This window comes from Lactuca sativa, chromosome 6 (genome assembly GCF_002870075.4).
Source record: "Lactuca sativa cultivar Salinas chromosome 6, Lsat_Salinas_v11, whole genome shotgun sequence".
Taxonomy (NCBI): Eukaryota; Viridiplantae; Streptophyta; class Magnoliopsida; order Asterales; family Asteraceae; genus Lactuca; species Lactuca sativa.
In genome coordinates this window covers 147,324,133-147,346,211 of record NC_056628.2, presented here as the reverse complement: position 1 = coordinate 147,346,211, position 22,079 = coordinate 147,324,133, and the positions used below count along the sequence as shown (strand labels likewise).

At 35.7% G+C, this 22,079-nt stretch overlaps 1 protein-coding gene across 1 annotated transcript; it reads left to right on the top strand.

Moving 5' to 3' along the window:
- The first annotated feature begins 12,865 nt into the window (after window positions 1-12,865).
- On the top strand, window positions 12,866-15,140 carry LOC111890517 (plant UBX domain-containing protein 10). Its single transcript, XM_023886621.3, has 4 exons — window positions 12,866-13,846; window positions 14,022-14,192; window positions 14,267-14,470; window positions 14,757-15,140. The coding sequence occupies exons 1-4, from the start codon at window positions 13,046-13,048 to the stop codon at window positions 14,988-14,990; spliced, it is 1,410 nt and encodes a 469-aa protein (XP_023742389.1). The 5' UTR covers window positions 12,866-13,045; the 3' UTR covers window positions 14,991-15,140.
- Window positions 15,141-22,079: the final 6,939 nt, after the last annotated feature.

The window sequence follows — 22,079 nt, the reverse complement described above, 5'->3', positions numbered from 1 at the left end:
TAGATGATTGGTTCATCAATAGTCAAGTCCTCTCATCATTTTCATCACCCATCACTATATTTTATATATGAATATATATATATATATATATATATATATATATATATATATATATATATATATATACACGATTAAATCAAGTAAAAACCATATACTTCATCTAACATAAATATCAAGAAATACATATAAGAAGCACTCACTTGTTAAAATGGATGACTAAAAAGTTGGGCAACGCTTCACTTCATCGCTTAACTTTTCTTTTGACGTGGCTGAAAGGTCTAGTATGTTGAAGAGTCATATTAAAGTCATATTGCTAATTAACATATGATACTAATGGGTCACACTAACAACAAGTTGATATAATTGATTATTTATTAGAAATTGATTTTAATAAATATTCAATAAAACTCTTATAATTAAATTGGAAATTATTTATTTCATGGAAATAATAATTTTCATTAGCAAGTAACATAATACATCATATGGTATGATTTATTAAGTCATTTACAACATTTTGGACCATAAGGACTTTTTGTCTTTTACCAAATGATTAATGTTTATATTTTATAAAAGATTTTATAAAAATTACCAAGTTTGACTTCCTTTTTTATATTAAAACCATGAGCATGCTTGCATGCATGCACGTGATGGGTTTTTGATTATTTAAAGGGAAAGAAACTATGTTATAAAGGTATGGGAGACAAGTAGGCTTTAGGATACATTAATGTCTTAAAGTGTTAATGACTTATGGTCCATAAAATCACTTTATTCTTATAAAATATGTGGCTTGCACTCATTCTTACTTCCTTGATAGGGTTTAAGAGTTTATGGACTAGCATCTACATTAAGTTGAGTCATTGTTGGTGTCTCAAAAGTTCCACATTCTTCATCAACTTCCAAACCTCCCAAGAGGACTCAGAGAACAACAAAGGTTGTTATTTATTCATCATTTCTTTGGTTGATATTTTATCTTTCTATAACTTGCAAGAAGATCCTTGGTGAGTATAAAATGTTATGTTATGTTCGAAATTTTAAGTCTTGTGTTTGCCATATTTTCTAGTTTATGAAACTATTTTTGAACTAAAACTCAACAATTGGTATCAAAGAGCAACCTTGCAGGTTTGGTTAGATTTTTTTATTTTTGGAAATCTTAGTTTTTGGAGAATATGGATAACTTGTTTTTGCATAAAAAAATAAGCTCATGCATATTTTCTATGACAATTTTATTATTGTTATTTTTTGTGACAAAAGTTTTCATGCATCTTTTGTCATTTAAAGTTGTCTTAGAAAAACAAAGATTGTTTTATATGTATAATGTGCATAAACTAGCTAACGACCATTATGATTGTTGTGTTTGTTGTTTTTGTTATAAAAATGGTTGTAATAATTAATTTATTCATATGGTATGTAGTAAGTAAATAGATTAGTTTTCTTAGCTATTTTGTAAAGTAATAGATTAGTTTTTAGATATAATTTATTTGTACAAAGATGTAACAAGAAATGAAGTTGGAGCCATTTTTTGAAGGCAAAAAGACAATTTTCGAGTCCACATAAGTGCTGGGCAGAAAGATGACACTTGAAGAAAAGTGTCATGAATTTTGTCAACAGTAGCCTTTTCTTTAAAGGGCTGTTGACCTAATGCAACACTTTCTGCAGCCTTTTTTTGAAAAGTGTTGCATGTGGCTGAAATTTTTCCTTTAAAGAAGATTTTCCAATCTTTCGCAAGCAATGAGTGTTTACTCAAGTGAGAGCTTCTACAACAACATTATAATAAGATTTTTGGCCCCCTTTGCATCTTTTGTGTTGGCTCACAAAAATGCAATTAGTTGGTTATGTTTATGTATATATCTTTTTATGCAATTATTATGTATGGTTGATAAATTAGTTTTTCACATTCTAAAATAATTTTGGACAAAATAAACATTACATAGAGTTTGGTTTTCAAAATTGGACATAATATGTAACAAGTTATTATTTTAAAAATAAATCCCGGTTTTATAAAATAGTTAATAACGACAAATTTTGAAATACTACATTATAAGTTTTAAAATAGTGATTTTTTTAACTTATACAAACTCCAAATATATAAGTAATAAAATGAAGTTTTATTAAAGAGATAAAAGGTTCAAAAACACTCATAATTAATACCAGTTATTAAAATTGAATTGTAACAAATTATATAAAAACTAGTTTTTTATATACAACCTTTAAAAGATGATTTTCTTTTGAAAATTGATATCATGGTTTATTATATGCATGTAATAAACATGATATCGTATGTTTTTAAACTAGAATTATAAAACATATAAAGACCCTTTTTTTTACAAACCTCAAATCTATGCAATCCTTTGAAGAACACTCACACATCTCTTGTATGCACTAGTGGGATAAATGATACCTAACCGCTTAGTGTTATCTTTTAATGTTCGGGTGTCTTCGCAATTTCTATAACCAAGTTATAGTTTGATTACATATGTTTTTCAAATTGGATGATTTGATCAGAAATCTTTTGTGATAAAGGATACCTAAGCACGAGAGATTTGAGGCATAGATAGGATCAAACATGTTTAATTAAATTTGTTATTAACGATCCCATAAATCTAGGAATTATATAGCAAGATATAATTGATAATCGATATATACCTGGTTGAATTCAAATGGATGGGATAAATGATACTTAACTATTTGTTTGTTTTGCAACTTGGATCCTAGACTTTGATAATTAATGTTTTTGGAAACTAAAAGGGTATTAATTATTGAAGATTAAATATTGAAAATGCTAAATGAATTTTGTTAAAATTTTGTAGTTAAATAATCCATTCTCATTATCATGAATTGTCATTTTCTTTAATGACTTAATGAAACAATAACATTCACTAGATACAACTTCAATGAATGAGTTCATGTCTTAAGAGACAATCTCGTGAGAGATATGAAATTGTATACACTTAAAGGTCTTAGTCCTAAACTATTTGTTTTGAGCAATAAACCTAAACATGATACCTAGTAAAGGCATCCTTGTGATGCTAAAGATGTTTCTAACATCAAGCTAGGAATAGTCATACATGACTTCTAGGAAGTGTTGGATAATTTAAACATATATTTTATGATATAACAGGTCAAACAATATTCCAATAAATACAATGATATTTTATTTAAAGCTAGTTTAAACATTAGAATAATGCAAGGCTAAAAGAGTCATCTAGTGTGATCTAAGAGGCCCATGTTTTATGGACTGGACACCTTTAAGCCCAGGAAATCTACTAAAGCCCACATAGATAGATCTCTTTTCTTTTGTGAAGAAAATGGACACTGGAAGATGATTTACTCCTCTTATATGGAAAGAAAGTCTGGAAAAGACTAGTACTTCTAGTATCTACTAGACAGAACTCATAATTTTCATATAACACTTAGGTACTTGGTACTTAAATGTTAATCTATTATTTGTAAATGACTTACATATATTTATTGAAGAGTAACCAGCTGAGCACAACCAAGTTGGAACGACACTCTCAAAATTTATTGAAGAGTAACCAGCTGAGCACAACCAAGTTGGAACGACACTCTCAAATTTTAGTTTATTATTTATGTTTAGAACATAAACTACTTGTAATGTAAAACAATATTTTTTTTGGAACAATGTATGTTTTAGTTTATCATGTCTAAATTTATGTCTCGATTATTTTATTCAAATGTTTGATAATTTACTCAATCGTTTTTCATAACGATAATATTCATATTCTGAAATGATTAACTTTTATTTATGAGACTAGATCTCTTAATAGAATTATAAAGTAAATATCAACATTTTATAAATAAAATCAAGTTCTATATACAAGCACTTTTGACTTAAACTTGTTTTAAATCAAACTTATCTTTGACATTGTTATCTTTATTATAAAATAACATTCACATATTCCAACTTCAAGAAAGGGATTTTTTTAAGAAAAATAATGTAGTTTATTTGACATATGTGAACCTTATATATATATGTAAAGGATTCCTAATGATATTTTCACTAAAGTGTAGAGAAAATAATTAAGGAACTATACACTTTGGTGTATGACATCCTTTCTAATGAATGTTTGAGATTAAGCACAAGATACCAAATCAACTTTATTAACAACTATAGTAGTTTAAATTATATTTTATGTAGTAAAGCATAATTGTGAAATCTTAGCCTTAATGATAATAAAGGATGAATTAAATCTTACTTGATATGATTTACTTTCTAATTGGTAGAGATATCATTCTTTAATCTTTTTGTGATAATAATTCAATCACTATTAATTGTATCTTGAATACAAATACCAACTAATAAGTAGATAAAAACTTTATAAGATTTAGTATGAAAATGCTCTATCCTCATCTTACTTAATGTTTTGTGGATTTGAAGCCAATGTTGGACTAAAGCTTCTAAAACCAAAATATACTAAATTCATATTTGTGTAATACTCTAAATGTGTCTTAGATTATCATATGCAAACCCACTAAGAATAATTTCTCTTGTTCTTGTTAAAGCTAAGTTAAGAGAAAGCAAGCTTCTAATGACAAAGCAAGTGGGAGGTACATGGAACTTGAAGCAGCTCAAGAGCCATAACCTTATGTAGTAATAGTTGGAACTAGTTTTAACAAGGATTGTTAAACTTGAATAATTGCTATTCACAAACACAAATTGTTCACATTAGTGGTGGAAGTCATCTATGACTTGAGAAATGTGGAATCTCTCATTGATGAGCTTTTATTGATGGTTTCTGGAACATCCATCAAACACCAAGATGATATGTCAGATCTTGAATCTGATAAATGATTTAGAGTCATGAACATGAGATGAAATCCATGTATGAGAATCAAGTATGGGCTTGATTAAAATTTAACCCTATAGCAAGGCTAGAAGGAGTAAATGATTCTTCTGGAAAGAATAAATTACATGGACAGCCATACACATTTAAAGCAAGACTTGTAGTAAATGGATTTTCTCATACTCATGTCATTGACTATGGTCCTCATTGTACTCGTGACATTGACTGTGATCAAACCTTTATTCACAAGTAGCTATGATTAGATCAACAAGGATATTATTTACTATAAATTTGTATTCTTAATATGAGATATAGTAAATAGATTTAAAAAAAGACCGTTTTTCTTAATAGACATATACTAGAAGATATCTATATAGATTAGCCTGGAGGTTTACTTAATCCATGTTATCCTAACAAAATATGTAGAGCTTGAGATCCACTTGTGGATATAAAGCAAACACATCAATGTTGCAATCATCATTTTATGTAAAACCACAAGGTATGTTTTTATATCAAAATGAATAGAATATGTGTGTTTACTAAGAACTAGTGGGAGCATAGTAAAATTCCTAATCTTTTATGAATGAGACATACTTAATCATTTGAAATCACATTCTGACTAAGAAAGGTCGTTTTCACCTTGACTCGAAAAGTGTTTCTAAAATGAAAGACTTTGGAAAGAGAAGATACATTCTTGGAATGTGAAATATATAAGGGATAGATAAAATGGGTGTTAAAAGTTTCTTGTCCTTATACATATACTGGCAATATCTTGAAAGGGATCAAGACACAAGATTCTTTTGGATAATTCTTGGCATTATCATATGGCACCATTTTGTGCTAGCCTCAAAAGTACATAGCTCATAGGCTTGAAATAGATGAAATGATTTATATTTTATTTGCTTGGCAAATGAATTCATCATTTACGCCATATTATGCATATGACATAGTATTTGATCATGTTGTAAGCATGTCATAGGATACTAATTGAATACATGGTTAAGTCATTGGATTACTAAGTAAGAATTCTAAGAGTACTTTAAAGGAACTAAGAGAATGTATATGAGACAATCAGTTTAGAAATGATCTTTATGGAAAGAGCTACACAAGATGTTAATTTCTAAACAGATATAAATAATTATGAATTATAATTAGATTTTGACTTCATTATGGAATGAAGGGTCATCACATCAATACTTGTTTGGGATATGGTCATCACATCAATACTTGTTTGGGATATGGTCATCACATCAATACTTGTTGTCTTCTATTTTAACATGTTTAATCCATGAATAATGTTATTATTCTAAAAGTTCATAGTCGGTTATAATTGTGGGAGCAATTATAAAGTAAGACTAATATGAATTGGATTGGTTGACTCTCACTAGATGAAAGTAGGCAGGTGGTTGTAACCAAGTTTCATAGGTACTTGTCAGAGAACTAGTATTGAACTGACCCGCATCAAGATCATCTCATGGATCGCTATCATGAATGATACTTGATTAAAAGGTACTATCTTTTTATCCTTAACACCTGAGATACATAGTGAGACTTAAGTGTAAGGAGTACTATGCTTTGATATGGTCAAATGTTGTTCCTTAACCGGGCAGTTATAAAAGCCATTTTCAAGTATGGTGTGAACTATGCAAGAGGCTTTTGTAGTCAATATGGGATTTGTTCCTCTTATATGTTGAGAGTTAGACATCTAAGGCGCCTTACCAAAAGTTGAACAAATAATGAGATTGATCGCGATCTGTATCTCATGTTCAACATGATGTTTGTAGCAAAGGGATAACTAATAAACTTACCTTATACACCAATTGTAGTTTTGAGATTTTTGGGAATTGGGCGTTGATAGAATGGCACAAAGTCATATGTTGATGGGGGCAGTGAAATGTTGCTAGACGTTCACCACTATCTATATCAGTCTAATATGCAAGTGGGAGATTGAAAGGTCTAGTATGCTCAAGAGTCATATTAAAGTGATATTGCTAATTAACATATGATACTAATGGGCCACACTAACAACAACTTGATATAAATGATTATTTATTAGAAATTTATTTTTTCAATCAAACTACTATAATTAAATTGGAAATTATTTATTTCATGAAAATAATAATTTTCATTAGCAAGTAACATAATATATCATATGGTATGATTTATTAAGTCATGTACAACATTTTGGACCATAAGGACTTTTTTTTTCTTTTCACCAAAAGGTTAAGGTGTATATTTTATAAAAGAGTTTACAAATTTACCAAGTTTGACTTCCGTTTTTATATTAAAACCGTGAGCATGCTTGCATGCATGCAAGTGATGGGTTTTTGATTATTTAATGGGAAAGAAACCATTCTATAAAGGTATGGGAGAGAAGTAGGCTTTAGGAGACATTATTGTCTTAAAGTGTTCATGACTTATGGTCTATAAAATCACTTTATGCATATAAAATATGATGCTTGCACTCATTCTTACTTCCTTGATGAAAATGGCTGAAAGTTATACTTTTTCTCTTATTCTCTCTTAATTAGTTAAGAACACTTGCTTTTACATGTCCTCTTTAAGTTCATATTGGTTATAGACTTACAACTTAAGGGTTTAAGAGTTTATGGACTGGCATCTACATCAAGTTGAGTCATGGTTAGTGTCTTAAAGGTTCCACATTCTCCATCAACTTCCAAGCCTCCCAAGAGGATCCAAAGAGCAACAAAGGTTGTTATTTCCTCATCCTTTCTTTGGTTGGTATTTTATTCTTTATATAACTTGCAAGAATATCCTTGGTGGGTATCAAATGTTATGTTATGTTCGAAATTTTAGGTCTTCCGTTTTCCATATTTTCTAGTTTATGAAACTACTTTTGAACTAAAACCCAACAGTGGTTTATGTTCATATTACTAAGCCTTAGTTTATTATTTCTTATGACTAATGGTAATATAGATTCCTCAACAATCCCAATGTCTACATCAAGATCTATCAAGTGACGAATAATCAGGTAAGATCATATTGGATGTAGGGTCCATTTGGTATACATAGTATACTATTTGGAAATCTCACTTTAAACACCTCACTAAATCTAGCCTAAACATCACTCCTGTAAGTAGATCAATCAGTATAACGACTTGGAATTACTAATAAATTTTATTTATAAGTTCATAACAACGAATATGAATATAAATAAAAGTTACACTGAAAGCAATATAAGTGTAGCTTAAATTACAGAGATTTCTCTGACAAAAGTTCAGAAAGTCTACTGGTAGAACTCTGACCTGATAGCTACTAATACGAGGGACTCAGGGACCTCAAAGCTTTGCCAAAATACCCTAACTACTAACAATTTCAAGTCTAGGAAATCAAATGAGCAATGTAATCTAGTTATAGGCAGTTTTGGGCATTTGTAGGTTGCACCCCAATCAGGTGTGTGTTACGCCCTGACCTGGCCTGGTCAACCGCCCAGAGTGTGACACGTGGTCATCAGCGGATGGAGCAACGTTAAGGCTTCTAGAAGCGCGTGTCGCACCTTTTTACACGTGACGCGCTCATGAAAACTTCAAAAATTCATAACTTCTTCACACAAACTCCATTTTTGACATTCTATATATCCAGACTTAGTTATTTACGAGATCTATAAATTTCATTTAGACCCCGTCGGCTAATTCTCACTTTATTTATTATTTATTATTTTAGAAGTCTTAAATTGCTAATCTCTATTTAAAATTCATATCTTTTCCTTACGGTATCCATTCTCGACCATCTTTATATCGACATATTCCTATTAATGAGATCTTCGAATCTCATTTAGATTATTTTGGCTAAAAATCAACCGATCTAAAATTCGATTTATATGCTAACATAATTGTGCTAAAACTTCGAAAAATCATAACTTCCTCATATGAAGTCAGATTTGGACGTTCTCTATATGTATGCTCTTGGTTTTACGATCACTACGACCTTCGTTTAGATTGCTTAGGCTAATAAGAAACTTATCTAAATTTCACTATTTACAACGCACTTTGTTGTATTTGGTTGAACGCGGAATTTCAAATGATCATAATTTCTCCATACGAAGTTAGATTTAAGCGTTCCGTATATCCCCAAAATCCTCATCACGACTACTTCAACTTTCATCAAGGCTATTTATCTTCATTAATATTTTATTTTATTATGTGTTTTAGCCCTATTTATTAAGTTTTCGCCTAATATTATATACACATAATATAAGCAGATAAATCACATAGATTCAAACAATTTCCTTTTATTTATTTGTCAAATGATTACAACTGTTGACCAATGTCAATTACACATCTTATTAATGCCTAGTGAGAAACACAAGCGTTAGAATGTTCAGTGCATGTCTTTTCCAAGCTAGGTCAAAAATGGAAGAAATGAACTCAACACTTATGCATGAGATCAAGGAATCCACAAAATATTAGATATGGAGCATATAACCATAAAGGGACCTTAAGGATCCGTAAAATTACCAACTTTATAGAATACATCCCTTCAAAACATCAAGAACATGAAGAACAAGCTTTTAAACCTAACTCTAAGAGGATTGCATACAAAAGATAGAGACTTGTGGACTTACAAGAGTCCAAAATGTATGCAAGAAGGTGATGAGGAGGTTTGTTGGCTGGATCTATGCACTAAGAACACATTCTTCTTCTGGAGTTGGTGTTTCAATTAAGCTCGTAAACACCTCCACCAACATAACTGAAAAGAATGTTCTTGATAAACTCAAATAATCTAACCAAAACCACCACCTCTATAACTATAACCAGATGATATCAAAAATCAAGAAACAAAATCCATAAACAAATTAGTAAATATTTTAGAAGCTATTTAATTCAATTCAAAATAGAGAAAAAATAAATCCAAGGAAAAATAAAATTATCAATAACCCTAAGCATGATAGATTAGGGTGAATGAGTTTGTGGTGACTAAAAGGATTCTAGCCTAGCGGTATCAAGTGTTGTCTTTCTTTTTTAAGATTGAGGGTTCAAGTTTCGTTTGTGACATATGTAGAATTAGAAGTAGTTTAAGATCTATAGATTAGATTTTTCGTTTAAAAAAATGTATGTGGTGAATGGAGGAGATAAGGTAATTTGGTGTGGAGAGGAAAAAATTCAGAGATAGAATGGGTCGAGGATAGGTGGTTGTTGATTCGATGTCGTTAGGAGTGAATTCATGGTGGAGGTACAAATAAGAGAATTGGTTTCGAGGGGTACATGATGGAACTGTGGTTGTAGGAACATGCAACACAAGGGATAACAAAAGGGTTGTAAGGTTGGATGGAAAGGCGGTATGAAGTCAGAGGGTACGTACGTAGGGCCGAAGGATGCTTAGCGATTGTCAGGTTGTCTGAGGATGTTGATGAAGTAGTTGCCAATAACATATACCTATAAAAAAGCTACAAAAACCGCACATGAGCACAAGAGAGAGAAGCGGGGAGAGAAAAACCCGCACTTCCATTCTTCAGTTTTTTCTTTTTTTCTCACCGGATTAAAGCCACATTCATTTGTTAATGAGTAGGTTATGAGAGAGAGGCTGGGTGTCGGCCTATAGGGCCGGTGCTGAGGATTCAAATGCCCGGGCCGAGTCGGAAAAAATGCCCTTAACCCTAATGTGTAACGAATTAAAATACATAAACTGATAACATTAGTAAATTGGTTATATATGAGATATTCCATTCAGTGAGACAATAAGTGACTCCATGATTAGTATTAGTAACCCATTGCTATCTTCTCTTATTTCATTTTGAACGATAACCAAATTAATAACAAAGAGAATGAAACATTACCAATTAAATGTATAACACTTGTGGTTAAGTCAATTGGTGATTACATAGACAACATAAACAATTCCAGGTATCCACCCAAAAATGGTGAGAAGCATACATATCCAGAATTCCACCTGCACTTGGTGTATAAATAAAAGAAACAATTTATCTCTATCATATATGTCATTATGCATGTGTGATGTTTACATGAGAAACAAATAGCTAGAATAACTGGATGTGTAATCTTCAAACAATCATATATTTTTATCCCAAGTGAGGTTATGGAAGTTAATGAACGCAATGTATACCTATGTCATGTGATTTTATGTATATCGTTGATCACAAGTGCAAGACACTCACAATCAGATCACACATTATCCTAATCGATGTCGAGCTCGGAAGTCACTGATTAAAAAATTCATAGTCATTAAAAACATAATGATAATCGATTACCTGATCAAATTATAAACTGATAATGATTCTGGATTGAGTAATCGACACTACCCTAAACCCTTCACCCTTCTTGTTGTCGCTGAATCCTGAATGGCTGGAATCTGGATGCTCGGCTATCTCTTATCTTCTGTTGTGATTTGCTAATCTGTTCGTTGCGTTCTCTATTCGTTGAAGCCTTCTCGCCTGTGGACTACATTTTTTGGGCCCCTCAAAAAAATGGGCCCTATGCACAAGCCCCTCTTGCCCCCCCCTTACCACCGGCCATGTCGGCCTATTAACTTTTATTTAATAAAAATTTAAATTAAATACAAAAATTAAAAAAATATCAAAAAACAAATTAATCATTTCAATTTGAAGACAAACCAAAACCAAAATAAAATATGCTAATGATAATGAACAAATTTAGGGGTTGTTTGATTTGGATTTGATTGGGTCCAGTGAGAACATTTTGCCGACCCAGTCCAAGTCAGCCCGTTTGATTTCTCTAAAACCACATCATACTGACCGAGTAAGCATCACATTTTTTTTTCTTTTGTGCCCTTGATACCATCGATAGACATCCATCGCAGCTTCACTTTTACCACTACTTCAACCTTCAGCGACGTCATCTTCCTCCAGTGTTCCATCAGTTTCCTCCCGCATCGCCTCCCCATCGACTCGTCGCCGACATCCAGAACTTCTGCATTTGCCGACCAAGCTTCTTTAACACATTATTATCGCCAATGCATCTCGGAGACTCCGACTTCATCAAAATTTATGAGGTAAACAACTACAAATGCAATCGTCTCATCCTCTCTGATTATTTCTGTTCAAGAACTTGTCCATCCCTTTTCTCTGATTTGTAGTTCGTGGATTTGCCCCAATTTTGAACACATATCACACAAGACACTTCGTCTCCTTCTTAATCCTCTATAAATTATTCTTAATCCTTTGAATTCTAATTAAATATATAGACTCCATCATAAATATAATGTTTCAACCAATTATCCTTTTTAGGATTTTTGCAATATTCAAACTTGATATTAACATCAGTGGGTGGAAGAAGTAGAAACTGCATTCTAATCAAAAACTTGATTTTTGATTTTTGTTCTTTGTTGATTGTTGGATAACAGGTGAAAGTTCCAACTTGGATTGGTGATAAAGAAGAAGAATTCCAATGGATGTTAGGGGCTGTGAAAAGTTCCAACTTGGATTGGTGATAAAGAAGAATAATTTCAATGAATGTTAGGGGCTGTGAAGATGGTAGTAAAGCTATAAAAGTATGAATTTGAGATCCTATTCTTGTAGCAGTTTCTTATATCTTGTAGTAATTATTTGCTGCAAACACTCTCAAACAATATTGATTTGTTGTTTGTATTTATTAATTGTCATAATACAAATTGTTGGTTGACGAGTCTGATGTATGTACAAAGGGAATCCAAAGTACTTGAAAAATGTTGATAAATTATGTAAAACCAGAAATATGTGTATATTTGTGGGTATGTGAAAAATGTTGTACGAGGGCAATACAGTCATTTTGTACGGTCAATTATATGAAAAATCAAACAATAAATTTCAATCAGAAGTTAACTCAGTCAGAACTTCTAACCCAATCAGCTTCTAACTCAGTCAACTCTAACCAAATTAGCAACTATTAAACGACCTTTACACTTCTAGAACTGTAGCCAGGAAAACCCCAAAAATTATCGAACTATACGAACCCAACATATTGATTTTTCTAATACTTTTTATCAAAATATCTACAAAGCGTTTCTTCTTTATGAAAACGTGGTAACTGCTCTTTCGTCATTTTGTCCACGTCATCATAGTCTAATCGACCTCAAATTCCCAAAGTAACCTTATTCAATGGCTAAAGGGATTCATCAGTTCTTCCGATAAGACGAAGAAAACTCTCGGAATACGGAGAGATTTATCATCGCAGATCGATTTTAAGCCCTAATTTCATCAGTTTCTCAATCTATCTTTCAGAGAAGCTCTTGATTATTCGGAAAATTTGTATACTGATTGGAGAACAATGAGTGATGTGGCTGATAAATTGTCGTACTTTCAAGCAATCACAGGTCTTCAAGACATCGATTTGTGCAAGGAGATCCTCTCCGCTCATGGTTGGGACCTGGAACAAGCAATCTCAAGTTTCACAACGTCAAATTCCGACGATAATAATCCGTCCACCACTTCCTCCGTCGCCAACGTTGTCGGCACAAGTGACGATGCGATCGACAGATATGAACGATTGGCAATGGTCAACAACAGCGGGGCAGGTCCACCAGGTTTAGCATGGAAAATCATTACGCTTCCGATTTCTATAATCTCAGGTAGCCTAGGGTTAGTTTCCGGTGCAATTGGACTTGGTTTATGGGTGGTTGGTGGTGTTCTGTCTTATTCATTAGGCGTGATCGGGCTGAATAGTTCTCGACGTAATGTAGAATCCTCATCGGCTCCTTTAGTATCAGCCATGGCTGCCGCATCTGAGGCTATGCGTTTTGTATCGATATTTGAGCGTGCGTATGGGGATAGACATCCGAATTTCGTCCCCGATAGCTTTATGGACGCCTTACAGCGGTCGAGACGCGAGTTTAAACTGATGTTTGTGTACTTGCACTCGCCTGATCATCCTGATACGACCTCTTTCTGTGAAGAGACTTTATGCTCCGAGGTTTTATCTGCGTTTATAAATGAGAATTTTGTTGCTTGGGGTGGGAGTATTAGGGCAAGTGAAGGGTTTAAGATGAGCAACAGCTTGAAGGCTTCAAGGTTTCCTTTCTGTGCTGTAGTTATGGCAGCTACGAACCAGAGGATTGCTTTGCTCCAGCAGGTGTGTAGTCTTACTTTTGGCATCTCCTTTGTTCTTATTCACTGTTGTCATATGTATTTCATCCTCTATTCTTATTTTAGGTAGTCTTCTGAACTCAACACCCTAACAATCCTCTTCATATAAACAATTACCCTTGTCTCAAGTCTAAACCCCAAATATTTGTTTCCTATTGTAGGTTGAGGGGCCTAAATCGCCTGAAGAAATGCTTACAATGTTACAAAGAGTTCTTGAAGAAAGTTCCCCTGTTCTTATTGCTGCTAGACTTGATGCTGAAGAACGAAGAAATACCATTCGTTTGAGGGAGGAACAAGATGCTGCATATCAAGCTGCACTTGAAGCTGATCAAGTATTTTTCTTTTAAATACATATTTTTTACTATTCTTTGATAGGAAATATTCAATTCTAATTACCTTTTTTCAGGCTAGGGAGAGACAGAAAAAGGAAGAAGAAGAAAGAGTAGCAAGGGAAGTTGCTGAAGCTGAGAGGAGAGAGAAGGAAGAAGAAAAAGCACGTGAAAGAGCAGCATGTGAAGCTGCTGAGAGAGAAGCAGAATTGGTTAAATTGAGGGAGGCCAAAGGTTTGGCTTTGGGGGCAGAACCGGAAAAAGGGCCAGATGTCACACAGGTATTCCATTCCTCTCTCTTCTTTTATTTGGTATGGCGGAATGGAATGGTTCATTCCATTCCTAGTGACCAACCAAACATGATCATGGAATGTAATGACACATTCCATCACTTTGCTTATTCTATTCCTTTGACATTCCATGCAACCAAACAATACTATTTGTTTGGTTGGATGAAATGGAATCTGACAACAAAGGAATGGAATGAGTCATTCCATTCCATTAGCCAAAAGAAAAACTACCTTATGCATTTTTAGTTTACCATTTCAAAACGGTTGTGTGAATTAGGTGTTGGTGAGATTACCAAATGGAGAGAGGAAAGGAAGGAGGTTCCATTGTAGTGCTAAAGTACAATGCCTATATGACTTTATTGATTCTTGTTCAGATTCCTTAGAAATTGGAAATTACAGTCTTGCCACCAACTTTCCTCGTGTTCTTTATGGCCCCGAAAAACTATCTTTAACACTTAAAGAAGCCGGATTACATCCTCAAGTCAGCCTTTATGTTGAACTCAATTCATAAAACTTTAAAAGTTTTTTTTTTTTATTTTTTTATTTTTTGGTTAAACAAGTTTGTGGCCAAAACTTGATGTGTTAGAATCTTTTTTGATGAATGAAGACCATTTCTGTTTCGAAAACAAAGTAATGTTTTTTTATTATATTATGTTTTGTACATGATGATTGATAACTTCTATGGTTCTACCAAAGGTAGAAATCATTTAGACTATGTTTGGCGGACTACATGAAAAATCTAGCTGATAGTCGAAAAACTAAATGATAGCAAAAAAAAAGCTAGTTGCAAACTGATAAGCTAGTTGATGGAAATGACCTTTGGTAAAAGTAGCTCAAATATGTATAATGATACAGAGAGGCATTAGAAGATTGAGCTTTATATATATATATATATATATATATATATATATATATATATATATATATATATATATATATATATATATATATATATATATATATATTTGGGGGAATTTTAACTCAATAAGCTATAGTTGAAACGTTGAAGGTAGCTAATAAACTATTTTTTTGTTTGGCAAGCGTAACAATCTAAAAAACTTCAAAAAATAAATTAGATTATAAGCTAGCTATGACATTCCAAAGATAACATTAGTTATATAAGATTAAGTAACCTTAATTATATAAGATTAAGGGCCTTTTTGATTATATAAAGAAAAAAAATGGATGAGTTACTAAAATGCGACGCATCATTATTTTTTATGATCTTGGTTGTATTATAGAACGAAATGTTTTTTTTTTCATAAATTGTTTGTGGATATAGATCAGACGTATAGGTTTAACTTAATTCTATATATTTTTTCAATATAGTTATTAAAAACTTTATTTACAAACTAACAAATTAAAATCTAAATAAGATTATTGATACAAAATTTATTTTCTAGTTGTTTTTGGAAAATTAAACATTGATGGTTCAAACAATAAGATTTAGTATTGGTAAAAGATGATGTGCTAGATTAATTTATCTTTCCTAAAGTAAAGTTATTTGATGATTATAATAACCATCAAGACATATTTATCACATTTTAATACTACGGTATTTTTTTCTTTCACGTCAGAAAAATGGTGGGTTGATATATTATACTTTACCATATTTTTATTTAATTTTAAATATATGTAAATAATATATAAATATTATACTTTATCTATAGGGAATTAAAAACCATGAATTTTGTTGTATTTTTTTATAACTTATATATAACGAAAAAGATCAAATGAGAACACCTAAAAGATTGAAAACGTGAAAACAATTATGGACCAATCAATATATTAGTAATTGTATATTTTAATTAAATTAAAATAAAATACAATTCAATCCAATTTCCTTAAATTTCGGACCAGTTGCCAAAAAACAAACAAAATATTCAATTTTTTATTTTTCTTATTAATGGAATATAAAAAACATTTTTACTCAAATTTATTTTATAACTAAAAAAAATTCTAAAAAACATCATTCCTATTTCACGTTTTTTTCCTTTAAAATAATGAATAGAAATCCAATCCCAAATCAATACACTTACATTCAAAAACAAATTATTTCTTCAAAAAACTTAATATTACAATCACAAATGAATACACGTCAATTTACAAATAATTCAATGCCTTTTCATCGATTGAAAATAAAAATAGTATAAAAATTATCATTTCTTCATAAAATGGATACCTCTAATCAATGTTTTTATATCACTTCATTGATACGCTTTGCAATTTGTGTTCCATTTTCACATGTTCTCTCTCAAAATGAAAACCTCAATGTTTATTGCATAAATAAAAATCTTAAATCACAAAAAACTATATATTCACAAATGATTAATACATAAACAAAAGACTTACACAGTAAAAAAATACATCTTCATAAATGATTAATGCATAAAAGAACTGTATATTCGTAAATGATTAATGCATAGAAGAGCAGTGCAATAAAATATTCTTAAATGATTATACAAAATGCACCATTAGAAATGGCTTCTAGTCAAAATTCAAACCCAACTATAACCAATTTAAGAATAAATAGTGACTCCAACAAAACCAAACCTGCAACAATCCTAATAAACTCAAATTAATAAGAGAATAATTAGTGATAAAGCCCATAACGTGTTATAAGGATTTAAGCTTGACCCAGAAACAATACCAAGCATGTTGTCATCGTCATGCTCGACCTAGAAACCTTGTCGGCTGAAACCCTAACCCAAAAACAGTGACATTGAGTTGGCGATTTGCGATGGTCCGATTAGGGGTACAAAAATCGAAGGTACAATGGAGGATGAAAGATGAAGAGATCGTGGTGTACAGATGACAGAGGCGGTCAACTGTCCGCTAAAGGGATATGGTTTAGGCTTTCAACCGACAATCTGTCGTCGTCGGCTCGTTAGGTCACCCAATATTGTGCAACACCACCAACATTGCCTCTAACACCATTGTTATCCCCCTTTTCCTTCTCAATCTCTCTCTGAATCCCCATCGTGCTCTCCCTTCTGTAGGGATGAGCAGTTTGTCCCAAATCCCGGTCCCGTACCGGAACCGGTACCGAACCGTACCAAATTTTAAAATATGGGACTGTACTTGGTACTCAAAATACATGAAATTCAGGAATCGGTACCAATAATAGTACCGAAAATCGGTATTATTCCCGGTACTGGTACCGGTGATGTTAATTTGGTTCGGTATTCGGGATTGACTTTTTAACCAAATTCGGTCTTCGGGAAATCGGAAACGGTACGGGTCGGTACCGGTTCCGTCCCACGCTCATCCCTACCCTTCTATGAAACATCCCAAAATTTAAGACCAAAAATTTCTTTTTAATAAAACATTACTTTAACCAAAGACATCATTCCAAAACATAATCTGAGTATAGGTTTTCAAAACACATGTTTCTTATCAGAGTAAACATTCCCAGGATGACTAATCTATGGTGTGTGCCATGCGATCACCCCGAGCTCCTCCCTCCGCTACCGGAAGCACCTGAAAACAAAACTGAAAACCGTAAGCACGAAGCTTAGTGAGTTCCCCACCTTACCACATACCATGCAAAACCACATACTGCACACACTGGGCCACGCCCGCTATCCTGGGCCTCGCCCGATACAACGGCCTCGCCGCTCCAGGCCCCGCCTGGCTTCGAGCCTCGCTCGGATACAAATCTGTTTCACTTAGGCCTCGCCTGTCACAGGGCCTCGCCCTCTAACATATAATAGCACATAAACATATCACATAACATTACATAAACTAAACATATACTAACAACTCTTGCTCTAAGGCCTCGCCTATCTCTGGGCCCCGCCCGAGTTCTGCTACTGATGAGTCATGGAACCTCGTCCATACTCCTGCTGATAGTGAGGTTCGGGCCCAGCCCACCCTCACTCCTTTCCTAACTTGGGCCTCGCCCCTGCTCTGCTGCTACTGAGATGTGGAACACCATCCACACTCTGCTATCGGTGAGATACGGGACCTCGCCCTCTCTCACCTCCCTACCAGGCACATACAAGTATCACACAGACAACAAGTATAGACTATCACATAAACCACTCCTTGGGCACCCGCCCTCTGTTATTGGACCTCGTCCAAAACTCATACTAGCATGCTGTGCCTAGGGCTAACCCCCGGGTCTTCTACTCACAACTACATGGGCCGGCATTGTGGCCGTAGACCCATTCATACAAAGGGAAACTCACCTGATATTGCCGAACTGCCGCTGCTAACCCCTTTTGACCGCTACCTGACCACTGACTCCGAACTGCTGCTCCGCTAGCTCCCCGAGCTACCAATATCAACATAACACTTAGTCTAACTGACCTTCAAAGGTCAACCAAGTCAACTCTGGTCAAAGTCAACGTCCTGGTCAAAGTCAACCTTCCAGGTCAACCCTACTCGTCGAGTCACCCTACTGACTCGTCGAGTTCATAATTCCAGAGTCCTTCCACTCGCGACTCTACTCGCCGAGTCAGCCCCTGACTCGCCGAGTCTACTGATTCCCGATTCCTGTCCTGTCCAACTCACTGAGTCCCGGCTCGACTCACTGACTCGAGTCTTAACTCGAAGGGTTTGGGACCACTCGACCTGACTCGCCGAGTCTAAGAACAGACTCGCCGAGCACACGACAAACTTCATCCAACTCGACGAGTTGTTCATCCAACTCGCCGAGTTCATGCCCATCTTCATCCGACTCGACGAGCTGTTCATCCCACTCGTCGAGTTCCTCCTCGTCTTCATGGTACTCGCCGAGTCCACTCAAAGGACTCGCCGAGTCCATTCAGATCTCTCAACATGCAGAGGGTTTTTGAGTCATGCAGGGACTCCAATCCATAGATCCATACTTCCAAAACTCCATCCCTACGTAAAGTTGCAAACTTTACGTATAACCAAAGAGATCTAGGCTCAAAACATATTAGGGTTTGGTTTAAGGACACAAGGGCTTCACCAACTACTCATCTCCTGATGCTTTATGACATAATGGACTCACCCAACCATAGATCTGAAGTGGCAACAACATATCTAAGCCCCTAACCCGATTTGGGCCTCAAACAACCATAAAACCCCCAAATCTCATGACAAAATAGATCTAGATGCAAAGAAGGGAAAATGGCAGCTTAATACCTCCAAGATGAACACAATACTGAAGTAGATCTCGAGCACACACCTCTCCCTTGAAGCAACCTTCTTGATCTTCAAGTTTCCTCTCCAAAGTATCCTTCCTCCAAAGCTATTTTTCTCAATAATGGAAGCTCACACGTATTATAGGGCTTACAGGTCCTCTGGAGTGATATGGGGGCTGAGGGAGGGACATAACACCCTATAAATAGGATACAACTCCCAGAATTAGGGTTTTCCTCGCACAGACCAGACTCGCCGAGTCACCTTGGCCGACTCGTCGAGTTGGTCACTTCCTTGTCGACCCGGATCCCGCTCCGACTCGCCGAGTCCTTCCTTGACTCGTCGAGTCCCTCTTAAATTTAGGGTTTCCTTTATTTTCTTGGCTTTCAAAATCCTGGGTGTTACAACTCTCCCCCACTTAAACTGAACTTCGTCCTCGAAGTTTACCGTGGCCCACCGCCTGTGATCTGCCTCCTATACCCAACACCAGCCGCCTACCTGCGCTGGTCTTCCACCAATACCGCACTGAACCCGCAGAGGTTCTCCACTTCTTTCCTTGCGCAATCCCTTGCATTCCCAAGGCAAGGCCTCATAACTGACTTTTCCTTTGACACTGTGAAGGTCCTATCCTTCACTAACTCCATCACCTCCCTGCTATTCCCAGAACGGGTCACCACCGTCAGCACTCACTGACACTCCTTCCTGCCAACACTTGGTGTCGAGCACCCCTCGACTCAACTAACTGAAGTCCACCATACGCTGCATACTCGCACTGCCACCGACTGGCAATTCAATTATTTCCCAACTGACTTCCTGATAAACCGGGACCGCTCTGGTCCCTACCAACCTATCCATGACTGGATTACCGGCTCCCACCGGTAGCTAAACCCAATACCATCCCTGGTCGCTCTCAGCGACTACCGAGAATACCTCGACCATCTATAACTGCTCAATCAGTCCTGCTATCCAGGCACTACAAACTCGGGATCCCCGATCCCCTATCTTGACACTAAGGTCCTCACCAGGTCCCACCTGCGCTGCTAAAAACTCACGGGTCTCGCCCTCGGGTCTCACCCAACCATACTACTGAGCAACCCTGCTCCCAGGTCTCACCTGCACCGCTAATCTCATACGGGCCTCGCCCACGGGTCTCACCCAACTATATCCTGGAGCGGCCTCTCCCAAGGTCTCACCTCTCTAGAGCTATACAGGCAACTCCCTAACATTCTCATCCACTACCCGATCCTGATCCCTACCTGATCACTAGGAGATAAGGGCCTCGCCCCGACTCCGCTAACGAAACTACTAAGGAATGCTACGGCTTACCCGTAGTCTTACATCACCATTCATTGCCGACTGCTAGTGAATGCTACGGCTGCCCCGTAGTCTTACAACACTCCCTACCACTGACTGCTAATACAAAGGCACCCACGTGCCATTGACTTCTCAAGATCCTTATTCCGACTTCCGTGAGTCCTTCAGGCGATCCACAATCTGAATTCTCAATCATAACCAACCATACCATCCCACGCGCTAGCTGATATGGAGTTTCTGAAACTCCCGACCCTGAAATCCTCAATCCCACAAACGCTGAACTACCTCTCTCTTCCCTCTCGGAGGTCACGCACTCATTCTGAGTCTGTGTGCTCCTCCCTGGGCACACCCGGAGAATTCTCCCCCACTTCGATCCTGCTTACCCCTTGTTGCTCAAAACTCAAAGAGATCCTGCTCTTCGCTACCATTCCATAACCCATCCACTGAGGAACCCAAGCCCTGCCATAGCTAGGGCTTTAGCCAATCCATCACAATCACTGCACCACTCCGAACTAACGAAACGAACCAAATCCCTCCCAAGCATGCTACAGTTACTGCATCCTTCGAAACCTTCTTTAATAGAGCACAACCCCCCTAACTACCATACAAATATCCAAGGTATGCAAATGACATATAACTCGATCACAATCAACCAATCAAAATAAAACACTTATACCGATAATGATGCAGAACTATAACAATGAAATCATGCATAAAATAAAAGAACTGAGAATGGAAATTGCATACCTGCAACGTCCGGCGATGCTCGCGCCTCCAAGGTCGTCATCTGAAAAGCCCTGCTCCCTGCTGCAGGTGCCTCTACCCGGCCCTGACGGCCATCTGCGATCCTCAAGGTTGCAGGGGCGGGTGCCATCACCCGTCCTGCTGAAGACAAACTGGGGCACTGGGCCTTCTTGTGGCCCCGCTGGTCGCAGTGAAAACATATCATGTCTGATCCCTGCGCGGCGGTAACAGTACAATCCCTGCTAAAATGACCAGTCCGACCACACTTGAAGCAGCCAGAATCACCACCGCTACCACTCCTGCACACGCCCCCGTGCACCCTGCCACACTTTCCGCACCGACTGCGGTCCTGATGATCCCTTGATCTCGAATCCGATCCCTTGGGCCTTTTGCCCGAACCCGCTGATACCTGAACCTCATCCGGCTTCCTCTT

What these genes read in the sequence shown, in the direction of transcription:
- LOC111890517 (XM_023886621.3), top strand. Translation starts at nt 13,046, where the DNA reads ATGAGTGATGTGGCTGATAAATTGTCGTACTTTCAAGCAATCACAGGT. An exon ending in CTGCACTTGAAGCTGATCAA is followed by an intron (nt 14,193 to 14,266) that starts GTATTTTTCTTT and finishes ACCTTTTTTCAG; the next exon opens with GCTAGGGAGAGACAGAAAAA. An exon ending in AAGGGCCAGATGTCACACAG is followed by an intron (nt 14,471 to 14,756) that starts GTATTCCATTCC and finishes TGTGTGAATTAG; the next exon opens with GTGTTGGTGAGATTACCAAA.